The sequence below is a fragment of the Sardina pilchardus genome, chromosome 8, assembly GCF_963854185.1.
Source record: "Sardina pilchardus chromosome 8, fSarPil1.1, whole genome shotgun sequence".
Taxonomy (NCBI): domain Eukaryota; kingdom Metazoa; phylum Chordata; class Actinopteri; order Clupeiformes; family Clupeidae; genus Sardina; species Sardina pilchardus.
Genome location: NC_085001.1, coordinates 33,438,131 through 33,463,885, shown reverse-complemented (window position 1 = coordinate 33,463,885; position 25,755 = coordinate 33,438,131). Strand labels below are relative to the sequence as shown.

General features: G+C 41.8%; 1 protein-coding gene across 1 annotated transcript; it reads left to right on the top strand.

Annotated features, from left to right (window-relative positions):
* loxhd1b (lipoxygenase homology PLAT domains 1b) lies at window positions 1–25,342 on the top strand. The gene is made up of 41 exons (XM_062544196.1): window positions 1–748; window positions 1,383–1,497; window positions 3,137–3,217; window positions 3,600–3,784; window positions 4,389–4,487; window positions 5,102–5,250; window positions 6,073–6,196; window positions 6,808–7,058; window positions 8,591–8,726; window positions 9,011–9,171; window positions 9,321–9,407; window positions 9,869–10,004; window positions 10,100–10,254; window positions 10,609–10,769; window positions 10,899–10,975; window positions 11,252–11,448; window positions 11,577–11,769; window positions 12,027–12,187; window positions 12,453–12,771; window positions 13,270–13,421; window positions 13,721–13,854; window positions 16,382–16,530; window positions 16,616–16,720; window positions 16,910–17,038; window positions 17,250–17,414; window positions 17,618–17,799; window positions 18,149–18,265; window positions 18,493–18,655; window positions 19,034–19,188; window positions 19,675–19,884; window positions 20,222–20,339; window positions 20,613–20,821; window positions 21,436–21,621; window positions 22,038–22,165; window positions 22,479–22,596; window positions 22,815–22,992; window positions 23,480–23,665; window positions 23,836–24,006; window positions 24,223–24,355; window positions 24,444–24,599; window positions 24,784–25,342. The coding sequence occupies exons 1-41, from the start codon at window positions 1–3 to the stop codon at window positions 25,262–25,264; spliced, it is 7,260 nt and encodes a 2,419-aa protein (XP_062400180.1). The 3' UTR covers window positions 25,265–25,342.
* Window positions 25,343–25,755: the final 413 nt, after the last annotated feature.

Genomic DNA, 25,755 nt, shown 5'->3' with positions numbered 1-25,755 from the left:
ATGCCCTCGAAGGAGAAAAAAAAGAAGCCACGGCGGGCAGCGGAGGAAACTGAAGAAGAGGATGACGACGCCAGGGAGTGGGAACCAAAGACGAAGAGGAAAAGCCAGGTCAGTGGCACAGATTGCACTGGCAGGACCAGGAAGAACCGCCGCGCAAGCACACAAGAGTCTGACTCCCAAAGCGATGCGTCGGATGAGAGAGCAGCCAGGAGACACAAGGAAGGCAGTGGGAAGCTCAAGGTAAAGCCCAAGAGGAGGAGGAAGAGAGCCCCGCAGGACGAAGAGGAGGATGGGCCAGAGGTGAGCAGTGATGGACGCACCAGGGGCGAGCGGAGCAGCAGCGACAGCGACAATGCAAAGAGCAAAGACACGAAGAGGAGAGCAGAGAAGCTTCCGGATGTTGTGTTAGTGAGCAGGGGAAACAACAGGGAGAGCAAGAGGAGAGCGTCTTCTGTGAAGGACGCCAACATGGGCTCCAAAGACAAGAAATCCAAAGACGAGAAGAAAAAGAAAGACAAGGGGAAAGAGGAGGAGGACGCAGCCGAGCAGGGTGATGGTGACGAGGACTCCAAGAAGAAGAAAAAGGAGAAGAAGAAGAAAGGAGCGGACAGTGATGAAGACAACAAAAAAGGGAAAGGCAAGAAGAAGTCCAAGCAGCAGGACTATGTGGAGATCTATGAGAACGAACTGAGAAATTACAAAGAGGAGGCAGTCGAAAACTATGAGGATGAGTATCACAAGAAAAAAGGTAAGGCTGAATTTTTTGATGAAAAAGAAAGAGTTCATATAATGTTTTTGATTATCTCCACACTGAAGTATTTTAACTACTGTATGATCCCCTTTCACCCTCTTGCTCACCTGTTTCAATTAATCAGTTGATCGTGCAGACAAGCCACACTAGCTGAAACTGTGCCAGGTCAAAGGTTGGGCTATTGTGACACTTCAGGAGAAACAGAGAGATAACAAAACATTTTAGGAAGAGTCCCTAAAATATCACATTTTTGAAAATACATTCCGTGCGTTATCAGTTTAATGTGCATTTAGCATCCCTTTGAAGTTGTGTTATGTGCAAGCATATCCTTGACTACAAGGAGAGCTGGAATATGAGTGTGTACCAAGGAACCCACTGCAGTGAAGAATTGACACTATAACTCCTCAGCCCCACCCATGATGAATGGTCAGGGTCTCGAGCTGACCACTGGAGTGGATCTGCCATATGTCTCAGTGTCAAACAGCAGCCTGTGTTACACACACATTAATTATACATCGGTGTGTACTAAGGCGGCCTTGCTTGTGGGCCGTGCCTCTTCAGTGGGGTCCTAAGGACTGCCGTCCATCTCTCACTGTCCTGCTCTTTCTCTGTGGGCTTGTACCCCTGGCAGTGTACGAGGTGGTCACCATCACGGGAGACGTCAGCGGGGCGGGCACAGATGCCAATGTGTTTGTCACTCTGTTCGGAGATTATGGCATCACACCTAAACTGCATCTGTCCAGCAAGTGAGTTCCTGCGTGACATAGGTGCCTCTCAACACACATCTCATACATCTTGCAAACTTTTAAGACATTTCCATGCACTTGGATAACTGTTATTTAAGAAAGCCTTAGACAGTTGTTTACTTCTTGCTGGTCATGTAGCCAGCTAGGCACTGCAGAAATCCCTACTAGAAGCTTGGCTGTAGAGGTGTAAGTGGTCCAGAATGTTAAACCTTGTTATTTCTCTCCAACTCCACAGCACAGAAAAGAGGTATTTATAGCGTTTTGACTTTAAGTTGACAATGAAAGGGAAACTAGTCAAGGATTACTTCCTGATTGTGTTGTGATGTCAGACTGAGCCTTTTAATTACTGTACATGATATTCTAGAACCTTCTACCATGGGCCTTTGTGCTAGGAACCATAACCGTAAGTCATCCATTAAATATGCAGAATTCTGCTCAGACATGAAAGTGTTGGAGCAGACAATGTCACACACTTCTGCATGTCCCTCACAGCCCTGTCAGAGAGGAGACAAAAGACAATAGCCAATGAGATTATGGAGATCATGTTCAAGGATATAATATTGAGGGTTTTTTTTCCAGATTATAATGATATTATGCCCAATGCAAAAATAGCCCTACACAACAATGGTGTAGTAGTGATTAAGAGGAATTGGAGTTCTCAATGTATAGAAGAAAAACACTAGTTAAGACAGAAATATAATTATTGTGTCTTCTTTATATGAAGGTGAAACTTTGTGTAGAGTGGACATTGGTAAACAACACACAAACATTGGGACAATGGGTAATGTATTTACACGTAGTTCCTCTTTTCTTTTAACAGAATCTTTGGGATTTTAGAGGTTATTAAATGTTTAAAGTGTGTTTAGATGTAATGGAACTTGTTTAGGGTGTGGCCCAGCCATGACATAGCTCTGTTGTATATGATCTCAAGCTAAAGCTTGATTTGGGGGATTCTGTACAAATAATTATATTTACTGGTGGGACAGCTAATCATTCAAAGTGGGACAGCATTGTGTTGTTATTGTATTAGGATAAAGTGGTAGAAAACATAACATTTACCAATGTTCATTCTACATAATTCATCACAGATCCTACAATGCTCAGCTGCTCAAAACGGTTAAAGACCTGATACTGTAAATGTTCCCTGGCACACCATGGTAAAAGGCTAGAAGATTAGTGTGTTCAGTGGTGGGAATATCAAAAGGTTCTTTCAAAAATCATAGCACAGTGTTGTGTCTTTCTTTGCCTGCTTTAGCAATAAAAGACTGCAACACAGTGCTATGTATTTAGATTTCACTCCTGGTGAAGTTGACATTAATTTTAGTACGTGTGAGTATGTGTGCTGGAGTTATGCATGGCATTGCATACAAGGGAGATTATGCAATGGCATGTATACAAAACTGTTTGTATACTTAATGATACTGTTTTGCTTTCTCGTTGATTTGTTTAAACGTGTGACTAATACATTATGTGTTTTAAATAGCTACACCATGAGTACAGTAGGTGAGGTATGATGTAACTATTGAAAACACACTAATGTAAATGTGTACCTTTGGTATGAAATGAGTTTTAAATCATTTTACATGACAGAAAATGTAAACACAGGCATGTATGTCTGGATCATTTTCTTGTCTAACAGGAGCAGAACAGCTTTCGAGAAGAGCAAAACAGATGTTTTTCGGCTCAAAACTCACAATGTTGGACCTCTTAAGAAACTAAGGTATGCCTACCATCACAGCAAACCAATATTCTCATTTCACTGAACAGAACACAGATACAATATCCAACCCTAGTTTTCTAGAATTGTTTTAATCCTCTCATCCATCCTCACTGCATATGTGGCAGCCTGCCCATTCATGTTTCCAGTGTTTGCTAACAGCTAAAAGTTCTTGACCTTATCTGTGATGGTTCTGATAGATTTGATAGAAATGTGGAGAGCAGATGTGATGTCCTGGGCTGCTCCCTCAGAGCTGTCCAGTGTGAAGTGAGATGCCCAGTCTGCTGAGTGCGCTGTGTCCCTGCGTGAGAATGTGAGATGTGTGTGTGTGGAGACACATGTAGCCTACAGGGAGGGTGACAGTTGCTCCTTGTCTGTGCTCCAGAATCGAACATGATAACACGGGCTTGAATGCCAGCTGGTTCCTGGACCGCGTGACTGTGACCGACATGAACAGGCCTCACCTGCGCTTCTACTTCGCCTGCAACAACTGGCTGAGTAAAGACGAGGGAGACCACCTGTTTGTGAGGGACCTGCTGGGCAGTTCTGATCCCATGGACATGCCAAAATGTGTGTACTCTTTCCATGTGCATAGAAGGAAATTAATATAACAAATGTGGTTGGTTGTTTTGCTAAAATAGAGGGGACTGACAGATATTGCTTAATGTTAGCTATTTCCCCTTGAGGATAACATGAAAAGCATTTAAGGCCTAGTTATCATCTTGAGGGGCTTCTAAAAGGTTCTATACAACTGAGAGTCTAAATTCAGAATTGTCAGATTACAAATAATGGCCATTTTATACAGGGCTTGAGAAAAGTTTTAGAAATCTGCCATATGTCTATATTCAGCATGTTGTTTACACTGATTTGATTCAACAAGACTATGGACTGTGGCAGATAATAGAGTGGTGCATGATTGCATTGTTTTTTTTACCTTGCTACAGGCATCAATATGTCCTCAGACATCCAGACAAATTGTGTGATGATCTAATCTGTACAAAAAGTTTAAGCCACATTTGGAAAGGCTTATGTCAAAATCTTATGTCAACCATCTCATGTCCCAAAGAACAAAATAGTTTTCTCATGCCTGAAAGGGTCCAGGTATTTATATTTTAATTTGCCAGAAGTCCAACTTTTTTTTTATGTCATATGTTTGTGTGTTTCTTTCAAACAGACAACAAATATGTTGTAAGTGTGTTTACACCTGATGTTAAGGGAAGTGGAACAGATGCTGATGTCTTCATCAATATTTTTGGAGAGTTTGGAGACTCAGGTAAATGCAAAATTAAAATTATTATTACCTGACATTACTTATGAAACATAAAGTCACGTGGTCTTCATACTAGGCTTACAACAAACAAAAACATTTACATCATTGGTTCTCACAGTAGGGTTAGTGGCCCATAGCCAAGGGCTCTACAAAATAATTCTATAGTAAATGCTAAAGTTTATCATTTTAAAAATTCATATACAGACGACTACCCTCTTCACCCATAAAACAAGCAAGTTGTGTGTATTTGCTCCCACCCACATTAACATTTAACTTTAAATGTTCACTTAAGTTATGAAGAACCATTCCTACTGCTGCTTAGCTTGGCTTATTCGTCAGCTGATGAGTGTGTAGAAATGTTTGAGTCAGTCCATGTCAACAAGTAATCCAAATCCAAAATTGACAAAAGACCAAGTTAGACACCTGTCAAAAAATATGCGATAGTGGACCTGGCAACAGCTTCATAGAAGACAAATGGTATGCTTAATTGTTATGGATATGAGGGGGACCTCGGAATATGAACCAAAACAACCCTGATCCCCCTGATCTACATTCACTCCATAATGGACTGAACTGGACTGAATTTAAGTCATTTCCTCCATGCCTCTTCTCTGTAGGGGAGCGACGATTGGACAATGATAAAAACAACTTTGAACGAGCCTCTGAGGACAAGTTTACCATTGAGGCACCAAACCTGGGAAAAGTCCGTAAAATCACAATCGGCCACAACAACAAGGGATCATCAGCAGGCTGGTTTGCGGAGAAGGTAGACAAGCCTGCCTTAAGTTACAGTTAGTTTATTAATATTGCAATAGGATTTCCAGTAAATAGCCCTTCAAAAAATGTCAGGGAGTAGACTACGTCAAACAACTAAAAAGATAGACTGGTGGTTTTAATGATTTGTCAAGGTCATGTGTTATTCAGTGGAAGTTAAACACTTGAAGTTGTCATCTACTGTATGCAGAAGCATACAAGAATTTAAACGAGCAAAAAATCTTAAAACTTAAAAAAAAGTTTGCTTTCCCTTTTCACCGAACAGTGTAGTGTTAATTGGTGAGCAGTATAACATGTTGTCATATGCTGCCCAGCCTCAACCCCCACTCCACCATGGTACTTAAGATGGGCTGGGCAGGGCACATCAGCTCTGCAAATAAGATAATTTTCTCTCGCTGATCAGTCACCCTATCTGCAGCTGAAAGGAAACACCAGCTTATTTTACAGGATTGTCTTACCCAGCGGGAGCCACTCTAGCTGAGGAATCTCCTGTTAGGTAGCACGCAGCAACAGTCTGCCATCGGCCTCTCGCTGCCATGCTACATCCTGACGCTGTTTTGAATTAAACCCATGTTCTGTTGTTGTTACATTGACTACTACTCAGTAGTAAATACAAACACATGACAAGCACAAATCGACTTCATCCTTCCTATATCCATGAAAGAACCCTGCCCAATAGTATATATTACATTCTCATAAACCTTTGTATTTCATCTAGGCCTGCTTACTATATCAATTAAAATGTCAAATAAACCAATCTTTTTTTTTTTTTTTTTTTTTATCAAACTCATCTTTGGTGGTCTGTCTCCAACAGGTGATTCTGGACGATATGGGTAACAAAACCATCTATGAGTTTCCTTTAGGGCGCTGGTTCGCCATTGATGAGGACGATGGGAAAATCCAGAGGGACGTGCTAGTTGGGGGGAGTCAGCCTACAGGTGAGATCCTCTATGGTTTTCTACTGGATGTACTGTAAGGCGTAAATACATGTAATACACAGTTATACAGTTAATAATACACTACAAATCTCTTGACGAAGACCAAATGGTGCGATATGGGGTTAGGGTTTGTATAAAAAAATATATTTAGGGAAAGATAACAAGTAGGTTGCAAGTTTAATAATTTACTTGACACCTTTTACATTGTGTAAAGAAAGTTTTGGGTAAGTATTTGATAAGCAGCTTCTGAGTCTGATAATCTACAATGGACTGTTGAATTTGGCTGATATTGTGGCATTGATGCTGATACTGAGACCTGGCAGTTATGTAACAGGTTGCGTTGGAAAAACTGACAGAGAGAAAGGGGAGCAGACCCCACGAACCTAAGAAGAGCTATATATTTACAACCACGCCAAATCATGCTGCTAGCCGGTGTGCTATTGTTAATGCCCTGCTGAGATACAAGAACAAAGGTGGTTACGCTTGCTTCTTGGGACTTCATTTAACTGCGATGTTTTGATAACCTTTTCCCCTTGAAACTGTGTCACAGGGTCAGTTGTTATCCAGTATACAGTGCCTTATTGAGCTAACGAGTAACTCTATCTTTGTAGGGATCATGTACAACGTTCAGGTAGTGACAGGCAACATCAGAGGGGCTGGTACCAACTCCAAGATCCACATGGTCATGCATGGATCCAAAGGCCTGAAGAACAGTGGGAAGGTTTTCTTGGAGGGTGGCAAATTTGAGCGTGCCCTAACAGACATCTTTAATGTGGAGATTGCAGCTCTTCTCAGCCCTCTCAGTCGTGTCACCATTGGTCATGACAATGGGGGTGTCAGCTCTGGATGGTACTGTGAGAAGGTGAGGCTAAACCTAAGCAATGCACTGGCGGGTGCTTGGAGATTGCTCTGGAGAGATAATTAGTAGCCTACATCACAATAGACTGAAGACATCTCAGGATGGAATGCCACATTTTCATATGACATCTGCCCACACCTTTGCTACCAACACTGTCCTGTATAACTCAATCACTCAATGATTCATCAAATGTTTACAGGGTCTGAAACATATAGGGTGAGACATCATGTCCTCAGTCGTTACAGTGCATGAAAATGCACTGTTCAATTACCAAAGTCTTCTTCTTCTTCTTTTCCTGACCAAAATTTCTGCCTCTAATTCAGCTTCAACCGTTTAACATAGAAACTTGGTTCAAACTTTGTAACATAGGTCTTGAAAAGGACACTTGGGCAATGTAGTCTATATTTCAAATCTGTAATATTTACACGTTTTGAGATATTAACAAAGCCTAATCAAGCCTATTTTTCCCCATAGTTTGCATTGGCTCTATCAGTCATCAACTAGAAATGCAATTCCAAGGAATTACCAGTGCATGAAAATGCAAAAATATATAGATAGATAATGTAGATATGGTTACTAAGGTGTAGCTAGGGTAAATGTTAAGTCTATGGGGAAATTTGTAATAGTTTTTAATTTTTAGTTTAAAAAGTATAAAAGTTACAAAGTTGAAAAATACATAGCAGCATGCCCCTATTGAAGACCTACGTTGCAACGTTTGAATGAAGTTTCTAGGTTAAACGGTTCAAGCTGAATAGAAAAAATGAATTTGATCAGCGGAATAATAAGAAGAAGAAGCATAGGAAGAACAGTACAGTGCATTTTCATGCACTGTAACTAGATTCCTGCCAATGGTTTCCTCTGCCCACAACTGTTTCTAAATAAAAGTTTGTTTTGCATTTTATGCAAATATGCATTTTCATGCACTAATAATTTCCTGGAAATTACTGTATATTTTCTAGTTATGATTCATCTTTTTCACCTATGATAAGGCCCCTTGGGGATCAATAAAGTAGGCTAAGTATCTATCTATCTATCTATCTATCTATCTATCTATCTATCTATCTATCTATCTATCTATCTAACCTCATCATCGTCATTGGAATATGCTCGAGTGTATTGTGGAGTGGGTAAGACTGTTTTTAGTGGCAGGCTAGCACATACCGTTGACTTGCACTAGCTAGCATCAGCGAACTAGAAGGACTGGATGAAATGTGCTGAATTACGGTCTCCACTGATAAATATCACTCCAGCGGGGTCCTATGTCCAAAATTCCAACCCCTTGAATTTAAGAAATAATCTCAAAGTAACCATGGACAAACACTGCACCCCATGGTTTTTAGCTTCATTATAGTGCATAGCCTATGGGATGTTGGTATGCTAGCTATCATGCTAGCATGTATGTTTGAATCAGAGGCAGGCAGGACTGTGCTTCTCACAATACCAACTGCATGTTTCACTGTACCTGCTGTCATACTGGGCATAGTAGTCATATGACCATCTGTGAACACTCACCTATTTTCTCTGCTCCTCTGCAGGTGGTGGTGTTTTGTCCCTTCACAGGCATTGAACAGACCTTCCCCTGTTGTAAATGGCTAGATGAGGACGAAGGCGATGGTTTAATTGAGAGGGAGCTCTATGAGATGGTTTCCCTGCGGCAGAAGAGACAGAAAAGTAGGTCACCTAAAGCCTAATACACCTCTTGTTTTTGACTTTACTCATGTTAAACTGAAGTGAATGCTGCACCAATTAGCCTACTGCTCAGAGGGCCATTAAATGGCATACAATCTTAATAGATGTCCTCCTACACTTTGAAAAGACCTCGGCCATGTCAGCAGAGATGACGAGTACAGAATGAAATTACATTATAAACTATTCCACCACTGGTTGAATGACACATTGAGTGAGACAATACCGTTGCTAATTGTCTCGTTGTAACTTCATCTCCCATCTGGCAGAGCACCCTTGGTCACTGTGGATCTGGACGTCTGATCTGCCTGGGGCAGGGACAGATGCAACTGTGTTCTTCCAGATCTATGGAGTGAAAGGAAAATCAGACGCAATGAAGCTAGACAACAAGACTGACAACTTTGAACAGGGCCAGCTGGATAAATTTATAGTAAACCCTGCAAATTGTTTATTTTATTTTTTAGCTTTTTCCCTCAAACTTTTCCCCAATTATAGTTTGAGTTAAGTTATGGGTTCTGAAACACTCTTGTGATCCTGTGGAATAGTCCAACTTGTAGAATACATTAACTCTTTTCACAGGTGGAACTTCCAGATCTTGGGAAACTGACAAAAGTCCGTCTTTGGCATGAAAAGCGGAATCCATTCGCAGGATGGCATTTAAAGAAGGTGAATGTATTTAACACCTCATGTCTTGTCAAACAAGTTCTCTCTGTGTAAGCAACGTAACACAACGTTCTATCACCTAACCTTGGGTTGCTCTATGCTATATGTGAATGTAACTTTGTTGTGAATGTAACTTTGGTTGTATGATCATATAGTCTGGTCAGCATTTCTGATTATTTGAGATATATATTTCTCAACAAGATTCCAAAGGAACATTGTACATCAATTCCACAATATGTGCATAATAGTTTCATTGCATGGTGAAGGTTCAAACCAAGCTGTGTAGGTCACATATTCAGTGTCACCAAATTACCTTCTGAAGATCATAGAGCTGTGGTTTTAACTTGTAACTGTATCATAGTTGTCCTGTGCCACATCACTGAAATAAATGACAGATTCCAGGTCACGTTCTGAGATAACTGACATTCCTTGTCACATAGTCTGAAACGTCCTCTCTTTCTCAGGTATCTCTGATGAAAACTTTGACCAAAGAGTTGTATAAATTCCCATGCGAGCGCTGGTTGGACACTAACGAAGATGATAATGAGGTTGTACGAGAGCTTCCTGCATCAGGAGATGAAGTATCTGAGTCACTTCCATGTGAGGATGCACAGATTGTAGACAGCATAAATCAGCGTTATGGAAGATGATGAAATGATCAGGGTGTCAAACATCAAGATTTTTGTTTGTTTCAGTGATTAAATACAGAGTGACCGTGTGCACTGGGGATGTTGGTGGCAGTGGCACAGATGCCTCTGTCTTCCTTTGCCTCATTGGAGATCTGGGTGACAGTGGGGACCGGGCCCTTGTCAACTGCAAGAACAATGTTAACAAGTTTGAGAAAGCCAATGTGAGTAACAGTGAGATGCATGCTGGATTGTTCGATCGCAAAAGGGGCTTTATTCGACTTTATTAACTATGACAATTATTTCCTTCTGATTGTTGATTCTGGTGACTTTCTGGATCTTAGTACTGATTTAGCTGCCACTATCTTTTGTATGCCAACTTCCAGGTGTGCCTCTTAGTTTGTTTACATCTCACCAGTACTGGAGGGCATTCTTCTCATCTACTGTCCTGTGAAGTATCCAATATGAGATGCTTTGGGACATATTTAATTAAGCAATCCAGAAGGCTTTAGAAAGATAACTGTGATCATGAACTGTGGTTGACTAATCAAAACTGTTGCTGTGGCGTTCCTTCGTAGGCAGATGAGTTCATAATCGAGGCAGTGTCCCTCGGTAGAGTGAGGAGGGTTCGAATTGGCCATGATGGGCGTGGAGGTGGCTGTGGCTGGTTCCTTGACAAAGTTTTAGTGAGGGAGGAAGGCAAGACGGAGAGTGAGGCGGTGATATTCCCCTGCGACAGGTGAGATTAGAAAAATCAGAGGTGGATGTCAAACTCAGAGGAGATGTTTGAAAGAATCAGATCAGAGTGACAACAGTGGCATCCAATTTCAGATTATTACATGCTACTGCATGGATCTGATTATTTCAGATGGTTTGACCGCAATGAAGATGATGGACAGATTGTTCGTGAGCTAGTTCCATTTGCCGATGGTCAGCGGCTGTACAGTAAGTACTGTGAATAAATGCCTCTATAATGGCATTAATAATACTAATGCATAACAAATACAGTAATAACATTTTCTGAAAGTAATATAAGATGCAAATGAGCTGTGCTCTGTGCTAGTGAATATTATGAAGAATGCTTCTTAAAATAGCAGTGAACATACAGTACAACACAAGTCCTCATGTTATGAGGTTTCATTAAAGAGTGCAGTGCCGTATAGGCTACGAGTGAGTGTCAACGTATCAGCAGGTGTGTGACCTGTGTCCATCTGCTTGTAGATGTCAGCTATCACATAGCCATAAAGACAGGCAACATCAATGGGGCCAGCTCCGACTCCAAAGTGTTTGTGAAGCTGTATGGAGAGAAAGGGGACACCAGCAGGATGATGCTGGTCGTCTCTGACAACAACTTGGGAAACTACTTTGAGACGGGCCGAGTTGACATCTTCACCGTGGACACTTTTGACATTGGACAAGTATGTTCATCTATTCCTTTTAGTACTCAGCTCACACTTATAGTTGCTTTTGTAAACACATGACAGCACATGTTGTTCACAACCAGCCCTCAAACATGTTGTTTAAAACTGCTGTCCTGGTGTGTCAGATAAACCGACTAATGATTGGTCACACCAATGAGGGCATGCGAGCGGGCTGGTTTCTGGACAGTGTCCAGATCATGGTACCGGTGCACGGATATCAGTACATGTTCCCCAGCCACCGCTGGCTCAGCCAGGGCGAGGCCGATGGGAAGACAGAGGTGGAGATCTACCCCAGCGAGATTCTGGAACTGGATAAATGTAAGTAATAGCTGATTTTGCATGATTCTTGTTTTAAAATATTTAAAATATATCCTGAATACCTTGATTATATGTTGAAAACAAAGTTTTTAAAAAATGTTATAAGGCATTCAAAGGCAGCCATAGGTTATAAATCTATTGCTGCAGTTAGAATCACATGTCCCTTGTAATTTTGTGATAATACCAATGTTTGTCTTTAATCTGATCTTTTCGAGTTGAAAGATTATTGTTGGCACGATTGTGTTTTTTTGTTCCAGTGATAAACTATGAGGTCACAGTTGTCACTGGTGATGTCTTTGCTGCTGGCACCAATGCCAATGTCTTTCTCCAGATGTATGGGGACCAAGGCAAAACAGAACTGCTTTCGTTACAGAGCAGGTCCAATAACTATGAGAGGGGGACGACAGAGATCTTCAAGGTAATGGGGTCAATGTGTTTGTCTAGTTCCCTTTTTGGTTTATTTAAGAAACGGAGTGTCCTGGCATTATTTTATATTGGCTGTGTTGTTATTCTAAGCAAGAATGCAAAAACGTTGTATCATGAGCAATTTTGAAATGGGAAAATCATGATCACGGCAAGCAAAAGAAAAATCTGAATGTAAAATCCACTTTGCCACTTGTCACTTTTTCAAATGCTACATTTCTTAAAGTCAGATGAGCTGATTGCTTCTGTCTTCCCTTCAGATTGAGGCGGCAGACGTGGGTAAGATCTTCAAGATCCGCATCGGTCACGATGGCTCAGGAATGGGCAGCGGCTGGTTCCTGGACAAGGTGGAGGTCAAGCGGCTGGTGATGGGCATGGCACCAAAAGAGAAGAAGGAGGACAAGAAAAAGAAGAAGAAAAAGAAGAAGGGAGAAGAGGATGAGGAGGATGAGGACGCACAGGAGCTGCAGGAGATCGTGCTGACCTACTCATTCCCCTGTGACCGCTGGCTGGCCACAGACGAGGAGGACGGAGAGATCGTAGTGGAGCTGCTCCCTGAGGATGCCGAGGACCTTGAAGGTAATTTTCCCAAATATTCCATAACATTTCATATTTAATGGAAGCCATGAAAATAAACAGATTACGTATATGGTGCTTAGAACAACTACCATGACATATTAGTGACAGCATGAAGTCATAATTCTCAGATATGGGCATCATTCACACAAACATTGAAACTATAAAACATGTGATAATGGAGGAAAATAAGCAAGTATATCAATTGCAATTAGGGGGGACCACCTTTTCAAAGTATCTTTAAAGGCAAACGGGGTTCATGATGAAATTTCATTGTATGTGGTTTACTGTCCATATGCTAGACATTGTGGTCTAATTTACAACTTACTTTTAATTGTCAAAGTCCCCATGTGTTCATCCTCTAGAATAATCATATAGCATTTTCTGATTTTCCTTTTTTTAGCTGATATTTAACCTTTTCTTCTCATTAATTTCATCTTAATTGAAATGGTCCCTTCTGTATGATTGTGTGAAGTGTTGGTACCTTTGTGTCTGTTTAAGAGAACACATACGAAGTCAGCGTGTTCACTGGCAGCATGTGGGGCGCTGGAACAGACGCCAACGTTTACGTCAATATTTACGGGGAGAACGGAGACACAGGGGAACGCTTCCTCAGGAAGTCCAACTACCTGAACAAGTTTGAGAGTGGACAGGTAGGAGTTTCAGATTACACAGAGATGCGATGAAAAGAACCTGTGGCCCATCACTCTTTGCCAGTGTTTCTGAAGTTCCTTGAACCTTTGAGAACTTGATAGTAGCCATGTTGATGTGGAGGTATACTTTTACTCATCTGGTCATCCCAACACATGCATAATTCAATCCAATTGCTAAACTATCCCTTTGGGTATATCCTAATTATACAGCCACAAGCGAAAATGCTCTTAAAGTGTGTGTGTGTGTGTGTGTGTGTGTGTGTGTGTGTGCGTGTGCGTGTGCGTGTGGACATCCGCAGGAGGATGTATTCTCCATCACAGCTGTGGAGCTGGGTCCACTGAGGAAGCTAAGGATCCGTCATGATGACACTGGCCCCAACGCGGCCTGGTACCTGGACAGGGTGGAGATTGTGGACACCAAAGACGAGACCACGTATGTAGCAATGCTCCTCTCACTTCCCACAGCATTGCAGGCTTCCTGTTCTGGCCAGTGGAGGAAATCACATAGTCTGAGCGAATTAGCCTAGAAAAGGGTCAAAGGTGGAAGTAAATATAGCGAAAGCATATTTGGTATCATTTTAATCGTAATTTTCTGTAGATTAAGAATTTTTGGTGCCTACAGCACAGATTTGTACCGAAAAAAAAACTATAGGGCTTTGAATGGAGCATGGTACTATGACTTTTGGGCCAAAAACGTATAGTACCACATCTTGAAAATAGCTGATATCTCCTAAGCCAATTGAAAGATATTCTTCAAACTTGGTGTGCTTATTTGTGTGACCCCCTGATGCTGTAGCAACTGGACTGATAGACGTAAAACGGAAGATTATATTATATTATTATACAGCTCTTCACAATGCAAGTAGAATGCTCCATTGACTTGAATGGGATTTCCGAAAGTTCTACCGGTCATTTCTTGATAGAGGACCTCCGCTTCGCGTCAGGGCCCTGTTTGCCCTGTCGGTACTTATTTTCCCGATAATGACCAGCATTCTATACATTATCCCTTACTTCACAATGACCTTATTGCACAACCAGGATTGTACACATTTGCTCCTGCTTCCAACAAAAATCATAATGGGTAACACTTTATAATAAGGGTACATGAATTCTCATGAACTAATGCATGAATTAATGCATGAATTACGCATTAGTTAATCCATTAATATATCATGAATCATTATGACTTAACATGAATTCACTGATTGTCATTAATGAATTAATTAATAGTGTTATTAACAATGAAGAAACTGATATTTAATTTGTTATTTTTAATTCCTGCCAACAGGCGCATCAGTGCATGAATCCTACACACATCAAAACACTACTTTTCATACAAAGTTGTAGCACACGAACAATGAAAGAAACAATCCAAGGTTCAAATTAAAGGTTTAAACCTATAAACTTATTTAAAGTTATAGTGAAAACGAATAAATGCTCAAAATAATAGGGCAGAACATCTTTAGCAGGGGAACTGGGTGCGGATGTCTTTTCTTAAGCGTCCTAGAGGGCCTTTGCTGTGGCGCTTTGCCAGCCAGTAGGTCCACTCGATCCTACAACTTTGTATGTGTTCATGTGTAATTACTTTTCTTTTTTCTCCATGACAGTGATGTCCAAAATTTTGTCTGACAAAAAGTCATCATGATCATGCTTAATTAATCATGATTCATGATGATGTGCCAACCGTACTTAATGCTTAAGATGATGAGTTATTTATGTATTAATTCATTAATGACAATCAGTGAATTCATGCTAAGTCATAATGACTCATGATATATTAATGGATTAACTAATGCGTAATTCATGCATTAATTCATGCATTAGTTCATGAGAATTCATGTACCCTTATTGTAAAGTGTTACCAAATAGGACTTCCTTTTGCAGACTGTATGCCATCAGTACTGGAATGCTGAAATTAGAGCATGCATTCTGCAAAGGGTTAGAATCTATGCATAGGATTAATGTGTTGTTGTTTGATGGTTTATGGCACCAATAAACAATTAAATGGCAACATGACCACAACAGTATAGCCTTTAGTGCCACTGTCATTTAGTTGTATTTTATTTCAAGATTACATTTCAGTAAGGCTTTATATGTGTGTGATATCTTTGAGAACATGTTGACTGGGGCTGTTGCATTTTGGGAACAGACCACCTTTGTTATCTGTTCAGTTGAAGTTAAGGATGGGCAAAAAATAATATCTAAATAGTTTGGAAGATTTTGACAGTAGATATCAATAATATAATTTAGTATGAATGTTTTAACCTCTTTTAAAAAATGGGATTTAATTGTAATCTATAACTTCTGCTACTCAGCTTGTCTAAATGAATTACAATGTCGTTATTTATGTACTGAAGATTTGTAATAGTACTTTGTGTTTTTACTCCAATATCATTTATGAACTGAAACAGTTCTTTTAAAACAGGTATTCACACAGATGTTAGCATTTTTTAAACAGCAAATTATTTTGATTTCCCTTGGTTTCAAATAGGTAATTATAATAAAATACTAAAAAAAGATGTGGAGTTTGAAACAACTGTTTTTATACAGCAAATAAAGTTGAAACAAATGTCTTAATCTTTTGTAATGTCAATTCAGATGGTTGATTCTATGCCTCAGCCAGCTATAGCCTCATGACCTTTAACCTCTACCTGTGACCCCATGATCTTTAATGCCTTATCTACATAAAATTACGGTTCGATTGATACCAAATATCCTTTCGCTATATTTACTTCCACCTTCAACCCTAATTCGCTCAGTCTAACATGGATGATTATGAATGCATCATAAGATTCCATTGATAATAATGATATTTGTTTCAATGTAAATTACAGTGCATTCAAAAAGTATTCAGACTATTTACATTTTAACGACCACAGATTTTTTTATAATGATGCCAGAAGATATTTGAAGACATGGCCTGTCAGTTTGTCACAGTCGCTCATCGCCCATTTATGCAGGTACTACTTCCCCTGCAACCGCTGGCTGGCCATTGATGAGGATGATGGACAAATAGCAAGAGAGTTGGTTCCAGTGGACGAGGCTTTCATGAGGAAGAATGAGGATGATGATGAAGGAGGCGAAGCTAAGCTCGGGCTGGAGCAGAAAGGTGATGACCAGGATCTAGAGCACTGACATGATGAGATTCCATTTGATCTCCATTTCATATGTTTGATGTCTTTCTTTATTTATAGCTATGTCAACAACATATACCATGCGGGTCAAGACTGGAGATAAGAAGTATGCAGGAACTGATGCCAACGTCTTTGCCATATTGTATGGGGAGAAGGATGACACTGGTAAACTCAAACAGTAGCATCATTTAACTTCGGTGAAATATATGAACCATATCATTCTGTCATTGGTCTCAGTTCCTTGTAACTTTTTTATGTCAGTGACGTAATTGCAGCGGCGATGCCAGTCCATGTGCGGCCATAGCAAAACAATGTAGTGTTGGTGATGTGTTTATTGTTCTATTCATGCCCCAGGTATAATCAACTTGAAAGCCTGTAAGCTCCACAAGAACAAATTCGAGCAGGGCATGATTGAGGAGTTCACTGTGGAGGCTGTGGACCTTGGAGAGCTGAAGAAGGTGCGGATTGGCCATGACAATTCAGGTAGGTGTGGCACTCATTTGTCAGACAGAGGTCAGTCTTTGTCAAAGAAGCACGTAGCAAACCAGACATTGCTTGAGGTTTTATTTTAGAACAGTTCAGGGGTCTGAGTTTTGATGGAGAGCTGAACGTCTCTAATTGATAAATGTTTTAGCTAAAAGTGAATTGTGTCTGTGGTGACGTGTGTCTGACCCCTGACCCCTGACTCACTCAGGGGGGTCATCTGGCTGGTTTCTGGACTGGGTGGAGATCAACGCGCCTTCCCAGGGCCAGAGACTCCGTTTCCCATGTGGACGCTGGCTTGACCCAGGGGAGGATGATGGAGCCATCGTGAGAGACCTGTACCCTGCAGATCTCCAGACGGAGTATTACGTCCCCTGTAAGAACACAGGCCTCAGCCATTAGTAACATATAGTATATTGATCATTATATTCAAATATTAAGAATCATATTGATCATTATATCACAATATGAAGCTATACCTTTATATTTATTAACTCAATCATTTTTCAGGATAGGCTTTGTTCTGTGTGCTATGCTCCCTTATTGGTTCCTAATAACAATGGCTCTTTTAAATCCCAGTTGTCCCATACGAGATTAAAACGTTCACCAGTGATGTGTTTGGGGCGGGCACTGATGCGGACGTCTTCATCGTTCTCTATGGCAGCAAAGCTGTATGTACACTGCAGAAACACCTCTGTGTCAACGAGAGAGAGAGGCGCCTGTTCTTTGAGAGGGGAGCTGAAGATATGTTCATTGTGGAGGTTAGTGAGCTGTGCTCACATTTTCAGGGTAAAAGTAACTTGGCATGGACCTTCTTAGGAGTATGTCTCATGTTTTTTGAGATGCTCTCACACTCCACACTTCATAATCTGGCAAATACCATCTCTTCACTCTTCACTGTACTCAACCGAAAAGTCTGAATATGGAGTTATACAGAGGATTGGATTTCTTTAAAATCTAAAATAAATGACATTTTAAATGTGGCTTTATATATTATTATAACTCAACACTTTCCATGCTTTTAAGATATCTTTATCGAAATACGACTAAATGTAGCTTATATGACTAAAAATACAATTTTACAACATGAGACAACCTCCATCCACACAGTTAGAAGATGTGGGGGATGTAATTGAGAAGATCCGCATAGGCCATGACAACAGAGGAACAAACCCTGGCTGGCATCTGGACAGAGTGGAGATCAGACGACTACTGAGGAAGGGGAAGGTTTGTTTGCTCAACAGAGTATGCTGTATCACAGCAATAGTAGGCTACATTGTTACTGTGCAGGAGTATGGGGTACAGGTTAGCCTAATGCTTCATCAGTAAGCTTAGTGGGGTCTGCTCTTTATGTAAAAAGCCCATATGTGCAAACATGTCATATAAACATATAAAGTGACTGTATGTAAATATGTAAAGTTCGGTTGGTGTATTCCTATACCCTTTCCTGTCAGGGCTCAGAGACCATCATCTTTCCGTGTGAGCGTTGGTTGGCACGGTCCGAGGACGATGGGGAGACTGTGCGAGAGCTGGTGCCCTCTGACATCATCACAGAGAAGCTGCTGAGAGACGGAACGCTGAAGGTCACCGAGACGGAGGTGGATGATGCGCTGGAGAGTACGTGCCACTCACACCTCAGACCCCCCTCATTTAGTCTCAGCGTTAAAGCTTAGCTCACAAATGATTTGAGCCTAGTGCAAATGAATCAAGCTGTTATTAAAGGAACACTTCACCGTTTTTTCATATTAAACTACGTTATTCGCTTAATGAAGACGAGTTGATACATGCCTCTTACGTTTCAATGCGTGCACTCACTGGCTCTGGCACGCGGCGCAACTTTGATAGCACTTAGCTAGCCCAACGGTGAAGTGTTCCTTTAACTTGTATTTAATATACTACGTTAAGCATGGTAATAGACAACAAAGGCACATAGTCTTCATGCTACATGTATATTAAACAATGTGCTCATTTGTGCTCCACGCCGGCCTCATCTAGCCCACACGTACAACATCTCGGTCCGGACCGGCGACATACACGGAGCTGGAACAGATGCCAACGTCTTCCTCACCATCTACGGGGACTTGGGTGACACTGGGGAACGCAGACTCCGCAAGTCTGAGACCAACAGTAACAAGTTTGAGAGAGGAGCGGTACGTTCGATCACGCTGTCAGTAAGGAGTAGTTGGGTGGGCTGATTATGCCTTTCACAGGATCTTTTGGGGTCATTTTTACCCTCCAGTCCATAACCTTAAATCCAGTCATATCCACCTGACACATAATCCTATTGAGCTGCAAAGCTCCGTGGTTTTGGCTTTCAATGAAACAAACTGATTTGGTCAAATGACAGTGTTCCCAGCCTCTAAGTCGAGGGGAGGTTGGGGCATAGAACGACAGCATTTTGAAGAGAGTGCAAAAGGTTGTTATGTGTTGCATTCATATTCCTGCTTCTTCACAGCCATGTTTCATTGGCCCTGTCCTTCCTGTTGTGCGCAGTGCTTGTTGTGTGAATACTGCGTGTATAGTAACTAAAAGCATGCAGGCTAGTTAGACTTCCTAGAATAAACCTGGACCCAAAACAAGAGCATAGAACAGAGATTATGAAGTCAAAAAGGCATGTTCTCTGATTCTGCCTGCAGGTGGACAAGTTCTCCATTGAGGCAGTGGACCTTGGCCAGGTGTTCAAGATTAAGATTCGCCATGACAACTCTATGCTGGGCGCGGACTGGTACCTGGATCAGGTGGAGGTGGTGGACATAGACACTGACGAGGTCTACATGTTCCTGTGTGAGCGCTGGCTCTCCAAGAAGAAGGAGGATAAGCGCATCGAAAGGACCTTTTATGTGAAGGTAATAATGTAGCACAGGGAGCGAGCAGCCTCACACCTGGGTCTCCAGGGTACTAAACCTGGAGCTTGACCACAACGCCAAAGAGCCAGGCTCAACTGTAGTGATGACACCATGTACCCAGAGTTTAGCCATTGGTTTGACTATCAACTGAAATATGCCATCGAGATATATTTGGCCTACATTGCAAAATCTATCATTGTAGCAATGTGAGTGAAAATCAGGGATTTGACCATATATTTCTACATAAACAGATACTGTATGGGAATGTACATAGATACTGACTGACTGCTGATTCCATGGTGTTGGTCTTTCTGTAACCACTCCTCTACACCATCAGGGCTATGAGGGAGAGAGGAACTCCAAGAGCAGCTCCAAAACTACAATGAAGAGTCTGGACAGCAACATGAATAAAAAGAAGAAGAAGAAGAAAGCAGTAGCAGTAGAGGAGGGGCCAGGTAACCTGGGAGACCGAGGGAGGATGGATGGACATGGTCTGAAAATGACCACTGGCTGTGTTAGGAGCTTTCAGAGATACATATCACTGTTCTGTACTGTACTGTGCCATTGGAATTCACACATTCATATTATTCATACTATTCATTATGTCCTCTCTTTTCCTGTTGTTATAAAAGATTGTGTTCCCCTCTTGAGCCTGAAGCCATTAAAGGTGGCGTGAACACACAGCATGTATTGACTGGTGTGGTGGCGGGCGGCCATGTTGTTCACAGTGATCCCCTATGACTTCACGGTGTCCACGGGACTGGACCGCGACGCCAGCACCACCAGCCGCGTGTATGTCATCATCATGGGCCCCGGGGACCTGGAGACGGACAGGATGTGGCTGGACCTGCCCGAGGAGAAGAAGTGCTTTGCCTCGGGCAGCATGGATCACTTTCAGTCCTACGGCCTTGACGTGGGCCAAATCAAACGTGTGGAGGTACTGAACACACATAAACACCTCTATACATCAACAGGTTTATATATATATATATATTTTTTTTTTTTTTTTTTTTTTTGGAATAAAAATACAGGTGATTTTCCTGTCCAACACAAATTCACATCCTATGCTTAGTTTAAGTGTAAAACACACACACATACAGTACAAGCAAATGAGAAGCAGATGAGAATTTTCCAGTTGAAGACTTTAAGACCCGATGCCCTGAAATGGGTTTCATCAGGTCCCTTTCCACAGGTGTATTAATCAAGCACCATGCAGTCTGCATTCATAATCAAGGCGCTTGATTTTTATACACTTGTGGAAAAGGACCTGATGAACCCCATGAATATGGAGACATGGGTAGGTTGTATAATCTTAACTTAAAAATCGACACAATCGACACAGGCTGGCTAATTTAGACTAATACCGTTCTTCCAAATGAAGCACAGTGATAAAACCATTGTGGTGATTTGACATTATTGTGTGTACAGCGTATTTCTTGAGAACTGTTGTCCTGCTGCAATCTAAAAGCTCTACGCGTGGAGTGCACCACTGATAGTCAGAATAGCTGTGTGAGAGTAGGTAGTGATTTGGGCTCGTTTGCTTCCTGACAGCTAGGACACAATGGAGCGACACCCGAGAGCTGCTGGTTGGTGGATGAGCTGTCTGTCGCCGTGCCAACCAGAGGGATCAAATATATCTTCCAGTGTAAGTGCTGGCTCGCCAAGGACCGAGGAGATGGGCTCACAGCCAGAGTCTTCAACGTACTCGATGCCACTGCCATCAGTATTATACGAAAGGCGAGTGTGCACATTGCGTTCGTTTGTTTAGATTGTTTGTGAGATTACTTGAACTAAGTAGGATCTTATTGGCCCAGTCACTCAGCCTTAATATGGTCAGTGGTGAGGGCATGATAAAATTACTTACCTGTAAGAGATCCTTCAAGTCCTTTCAGGTCACTGGGTCCTTTACGGCCTTTGGAATGAATGTTTGAACAGGCTGTAATGAGACATCATTGTTCCACAACACCTGTTTTAACTCATGGGGTGGTTACAAAGACCTACATAGGTGTGACCAGGTAATCATGAAGGTGTGGTTGAAACCCCTTGATCTTATGAGGGCACTGGCTAATGGCTCAAACTAGTGCAATAGAGATCTGAAGCATACTTTGATATGAAAGTGAAGGTAGAATCCTCAACTGGGCCTTCTTCTTCAGATGGTGTATGAGGTTACGGTTGTCACAGGAGACACACAGGATGCTGGGACTGACACCAACATCTACATTATTGTGTTTGGGGCTAATGGGTGCACTGAGGAGCACTTACTGCCTAAGAATGAGGACAGGTACGCACACACACACACTAATCACACACACACACACTAATCACACACACACACACACACACACTCACACACACACACACACACACACACACACACACACACACACACACACACACACACACACACACACACACACACACACACACATACACACACACTCACTAATTACACACACTAATTACACATGTCAATATATGGGAAATTATGACAATGCAAGATAAAATGCACATTTCAGTAAAAATGTTTAGCTTCTAGAAGCTTTTAGAATTGCATGCTAATTTAAGATTGGATGGCATCCTCTATCATACTTCAGGTTTGAAAGAGGTCAAGAGGATACTTTCAACCTGGAGATTGATGACATCGCTCCTCTGAAAAAGATGAGGGTTCGTATTGATGGCACAGGGAGTCGTCCAGACTGGTTTCTTGATCAGGTTTGTTCTGACGTAAAGGATAAGGGAGATTCTGTTTTTGATGCCTACTTACTATCTAGAACTGAAAAGGCTAGCACCGCAAATACAGTATATGCTTGTTTAAAGTTGACTTTATTAACCCTCCTCTTCTGTTCTTTATGGTCTCCAATGGAGAATTGTTGCACTCAGAGTGTTCACAGTGATGTTTTAAAGGATTCCTGCTCTCTCACATCATTCAGATTATCATGCGTGACACTATAACCGAGGAGGTGTCTGTCTTCACCTATGAGAACTGGCTGTCTAAGACCAAAGGGCCAAAGAGAACGAGCGTGTGTGAGTTAGCAGCTGTGGTGGACGAGGAGGACATGGTGGAGATGACCACCTACATTGTCACCGTCAAGACCAGTGACGCCTCAGGTAAATGAGGAACATCGCAGATAAAGGGAGGGCCATGACCACAAAACCCAGGACATTTTTATGAATGGCCTGGCCTTGATTCTACACACTGGTTGTGATGCTAGAGTATAATTAATTTTAATGTTGAATTAAATATTGAAAAAATCTGAGACTGTTGTCTCAGAAGTCTGGTAAATACTTTCATCCTTATCATCATTACTCTTGCCTAATGTTACAAGGACACAAGGATACAAGGTTATTACTGTGAACTGATTTTTAAAGAATTCAGATGAAGAGAGAGGCATTGTAGGATACAGGGGACAGAGAAATAGCCGAACTGGTGTGTTTCATGTACTCCGTTAGGGGTGGCGACTGCTGCTATTTCTGTAACCATTATCCTCTGTGGAGAACAGTGTGTCAGCTGCCCCTGATGGCCTCTGTCTGAAGGATGGGCTGTTCTAGCATAATGGGTACTCAGCAGGCATATTGGCTCTATTTGTAAACCCAGGCGCAGGGACGGACGCTAACGTATTCCTGATCATTTTTGGAGAGAACGGGGACACTGGGACCCTGGCGCTGAAGGAGTGCAGCAACAGGAACAAGTTTGAGCGCAAACAGGTGGATATATTCCGCTTCACCGAAATCTTTAGTTTGGGAGACTTGTCAAAAGTTCGCGTTTGGCACGACAACAAGGGTGAGTTCTCCCTTCTTCTTGATGAGATAGATTCTCATCAAGATGTTAGCACAGAGAGAGGCTCGTACATGTGTATGTTGTTAAATACAGATTGAATGGCATCAGTACATGCACTTCAAAGTCTTGAGCAAAGCCAGTCCTCTGCCAACTCTAGTGCGTGCTCTATATAGGGCCTGCGGCGGCCTGGCATCTGGAGTATATCGATGTGAAGGACGAGCTGATGGGCGAGACATTCCGCTTCCCTTGTGACCGCTGGCTGGCCAAGAATGAAGACGATGGGCAGATCATGCGGGAGATGGCATGTGCCAACAACGACAACCTGGACCTCAATGAGAAAACCAGTACGTCTATATCCCTGTTGCTAATGTGTACCTGACTTTAGTGTTCTTGACATGCAGGCTTGCTTTTTAAAGTAATCAAATGTACTGCTGATGTATCAATATAAATTAATGCTCTTAAATTACATGTGCATGTACATATATACTATATCATGGTGAAGCAGTGATAAGTTATAACAACTTCATTTATTTATCAATGTTCGTTATTTGTTCCCAAAGAATATGAAATTGCCATTACAACAGCCAGCACTGATAATGCAGATACGAAGGAGAATGTCTGGATTGTGCTGGAAGGGAAAAAAGGCCGCTCCAAAGAGCTGATGATGGAGAACAAGAAAAAGAAATTCCTGAGGTGTGTTGGTTTATGCGCACGTTCTGAGAAGATTCCAGAAGAGGCAAGTTTCCCCCTTCTCTAACTCCCTCTTACTGTCTATCTACAGAGGTGCCACAGACACTTTCGAGTTCTCCTCCAAAAATGTTGGTGAAATTGTAGGCATTTGCCTAGGCCACATCACCAAGGATGGCAAGAAGGTGAAATCAGAGTCTTTCTGGCATGTTTTGGAGGTGGTGGTCACTGAAAAAGAGCTTGGAAATCAGTAAGTAATTATAGGACTTTGACATGAGGCCACCCAGAAATGTCTATAGAATTGTTAATTGGCAATTAGTGGGTCACAGTGTGAGAAAATACTGTCAGACTCATTAATATCAGGTGGAGGTTAATGTGTATAATATCAATTATGACCATTAAGACAGTTCCATGCTACTATGTTCCCTGCACAGGAACACATTTTACTGCGATGCACAGATCCCCCTCTCTGCCAAAAAGGATGATTTTATGACCTTTGAATGTACCAAGTCCGTGGAGAGTTTTGCCAGTAAGGTGCGTAGCCTGGTGCCAGTGAAGTATGAGATCATCGTCATCACAGGTGACATAAAGGGTGGGGGCACCGATGCCAACGTCTTCGTCACGGTCTACGGCGTCAACGGGGACTCGGGCAAACGGGCCTTGAAGCAGAAGTTCCGGAACCTGTTTGAACGGGGCAACACCGACCGGTTCATGCTGGAGATGCTGGACCTGGGGGAGCTGCTGAGGGTGCGCGTGGAGCACGACAACACCGGCACCAAGCCGGGCTGGTACCTCGAGTGTGTGGAAATCACCAACACTGCCAACTGGGTGACCACCATTTTCATGTGTGGCAAGTGGCTGGATACCACTAAAGCGGACGGGCAGATCCAGAGAGTGCTGTATCCCAGGTACTGACACTGAACACCGACAGAGGATCACATGGAATGCAGCTGAACTGGACAGAGGCTTGGATCTGTATGTAAAAAAAACTTTCATTTGATGGTCAAATATCTTATTTTTACATTTTTATTTAAATGTGTTTTTACAAACATCTCCACTTAAGTTTTTTTGTTTGTTTGTTTGTTTTTTTAAACTGGGTTGAAGAACTTTGAAGTCTCACGTGTCTCAGGCAGCCAGTCTAGGGGATGTTAAAACCAGTGTACAGTACAGGAACGCCATTTCACTGCAATGCATTTGTAATGGCCCAAAAAAGTGCCCACAATGCCATTTTTAATACAGACTTGAACACTTCAGTTTTTTAATCAAACATTACTTTAGGTACTTCAGTTTTTTAATTGAATACTGCTTTAGGTACTTCAGTTTTTTCAGTTCCGCAAACTGCCTATTCTACAATATGGAAGTAAAACATTTTGTTAGACAGGCCTCTGTAATGTGAGGTATTGTGT

What these genes read in the sequence shown, in the direction of transcription:
- loxhd1b (XM_062544196.1), top strand. Translation starts at nt 1, where the DNA reads ATGCCCTCGAAGGAGAAAAAAAAGAAGCCACGGCGGGCAGCGGAGGAA. An exon ending in CAGGATGGCATTTAAAGAAG is followed by an intron (nt 9,408 to 9,868) that starts GTGAATGTATTT and finishes TCTCTTTCTCAG; the next exon opens with GTATCTCTGATGAAAACTTT. An exon ending in GGACGACAGAGATCTTCAAG is followed by an intron (nt 12,188 to 12,452) that starts GTAATGGGGTCA and finishes TCTTCCCTTCAG; the next exon opens with ATTGAGGCGGCAGACGTGGG.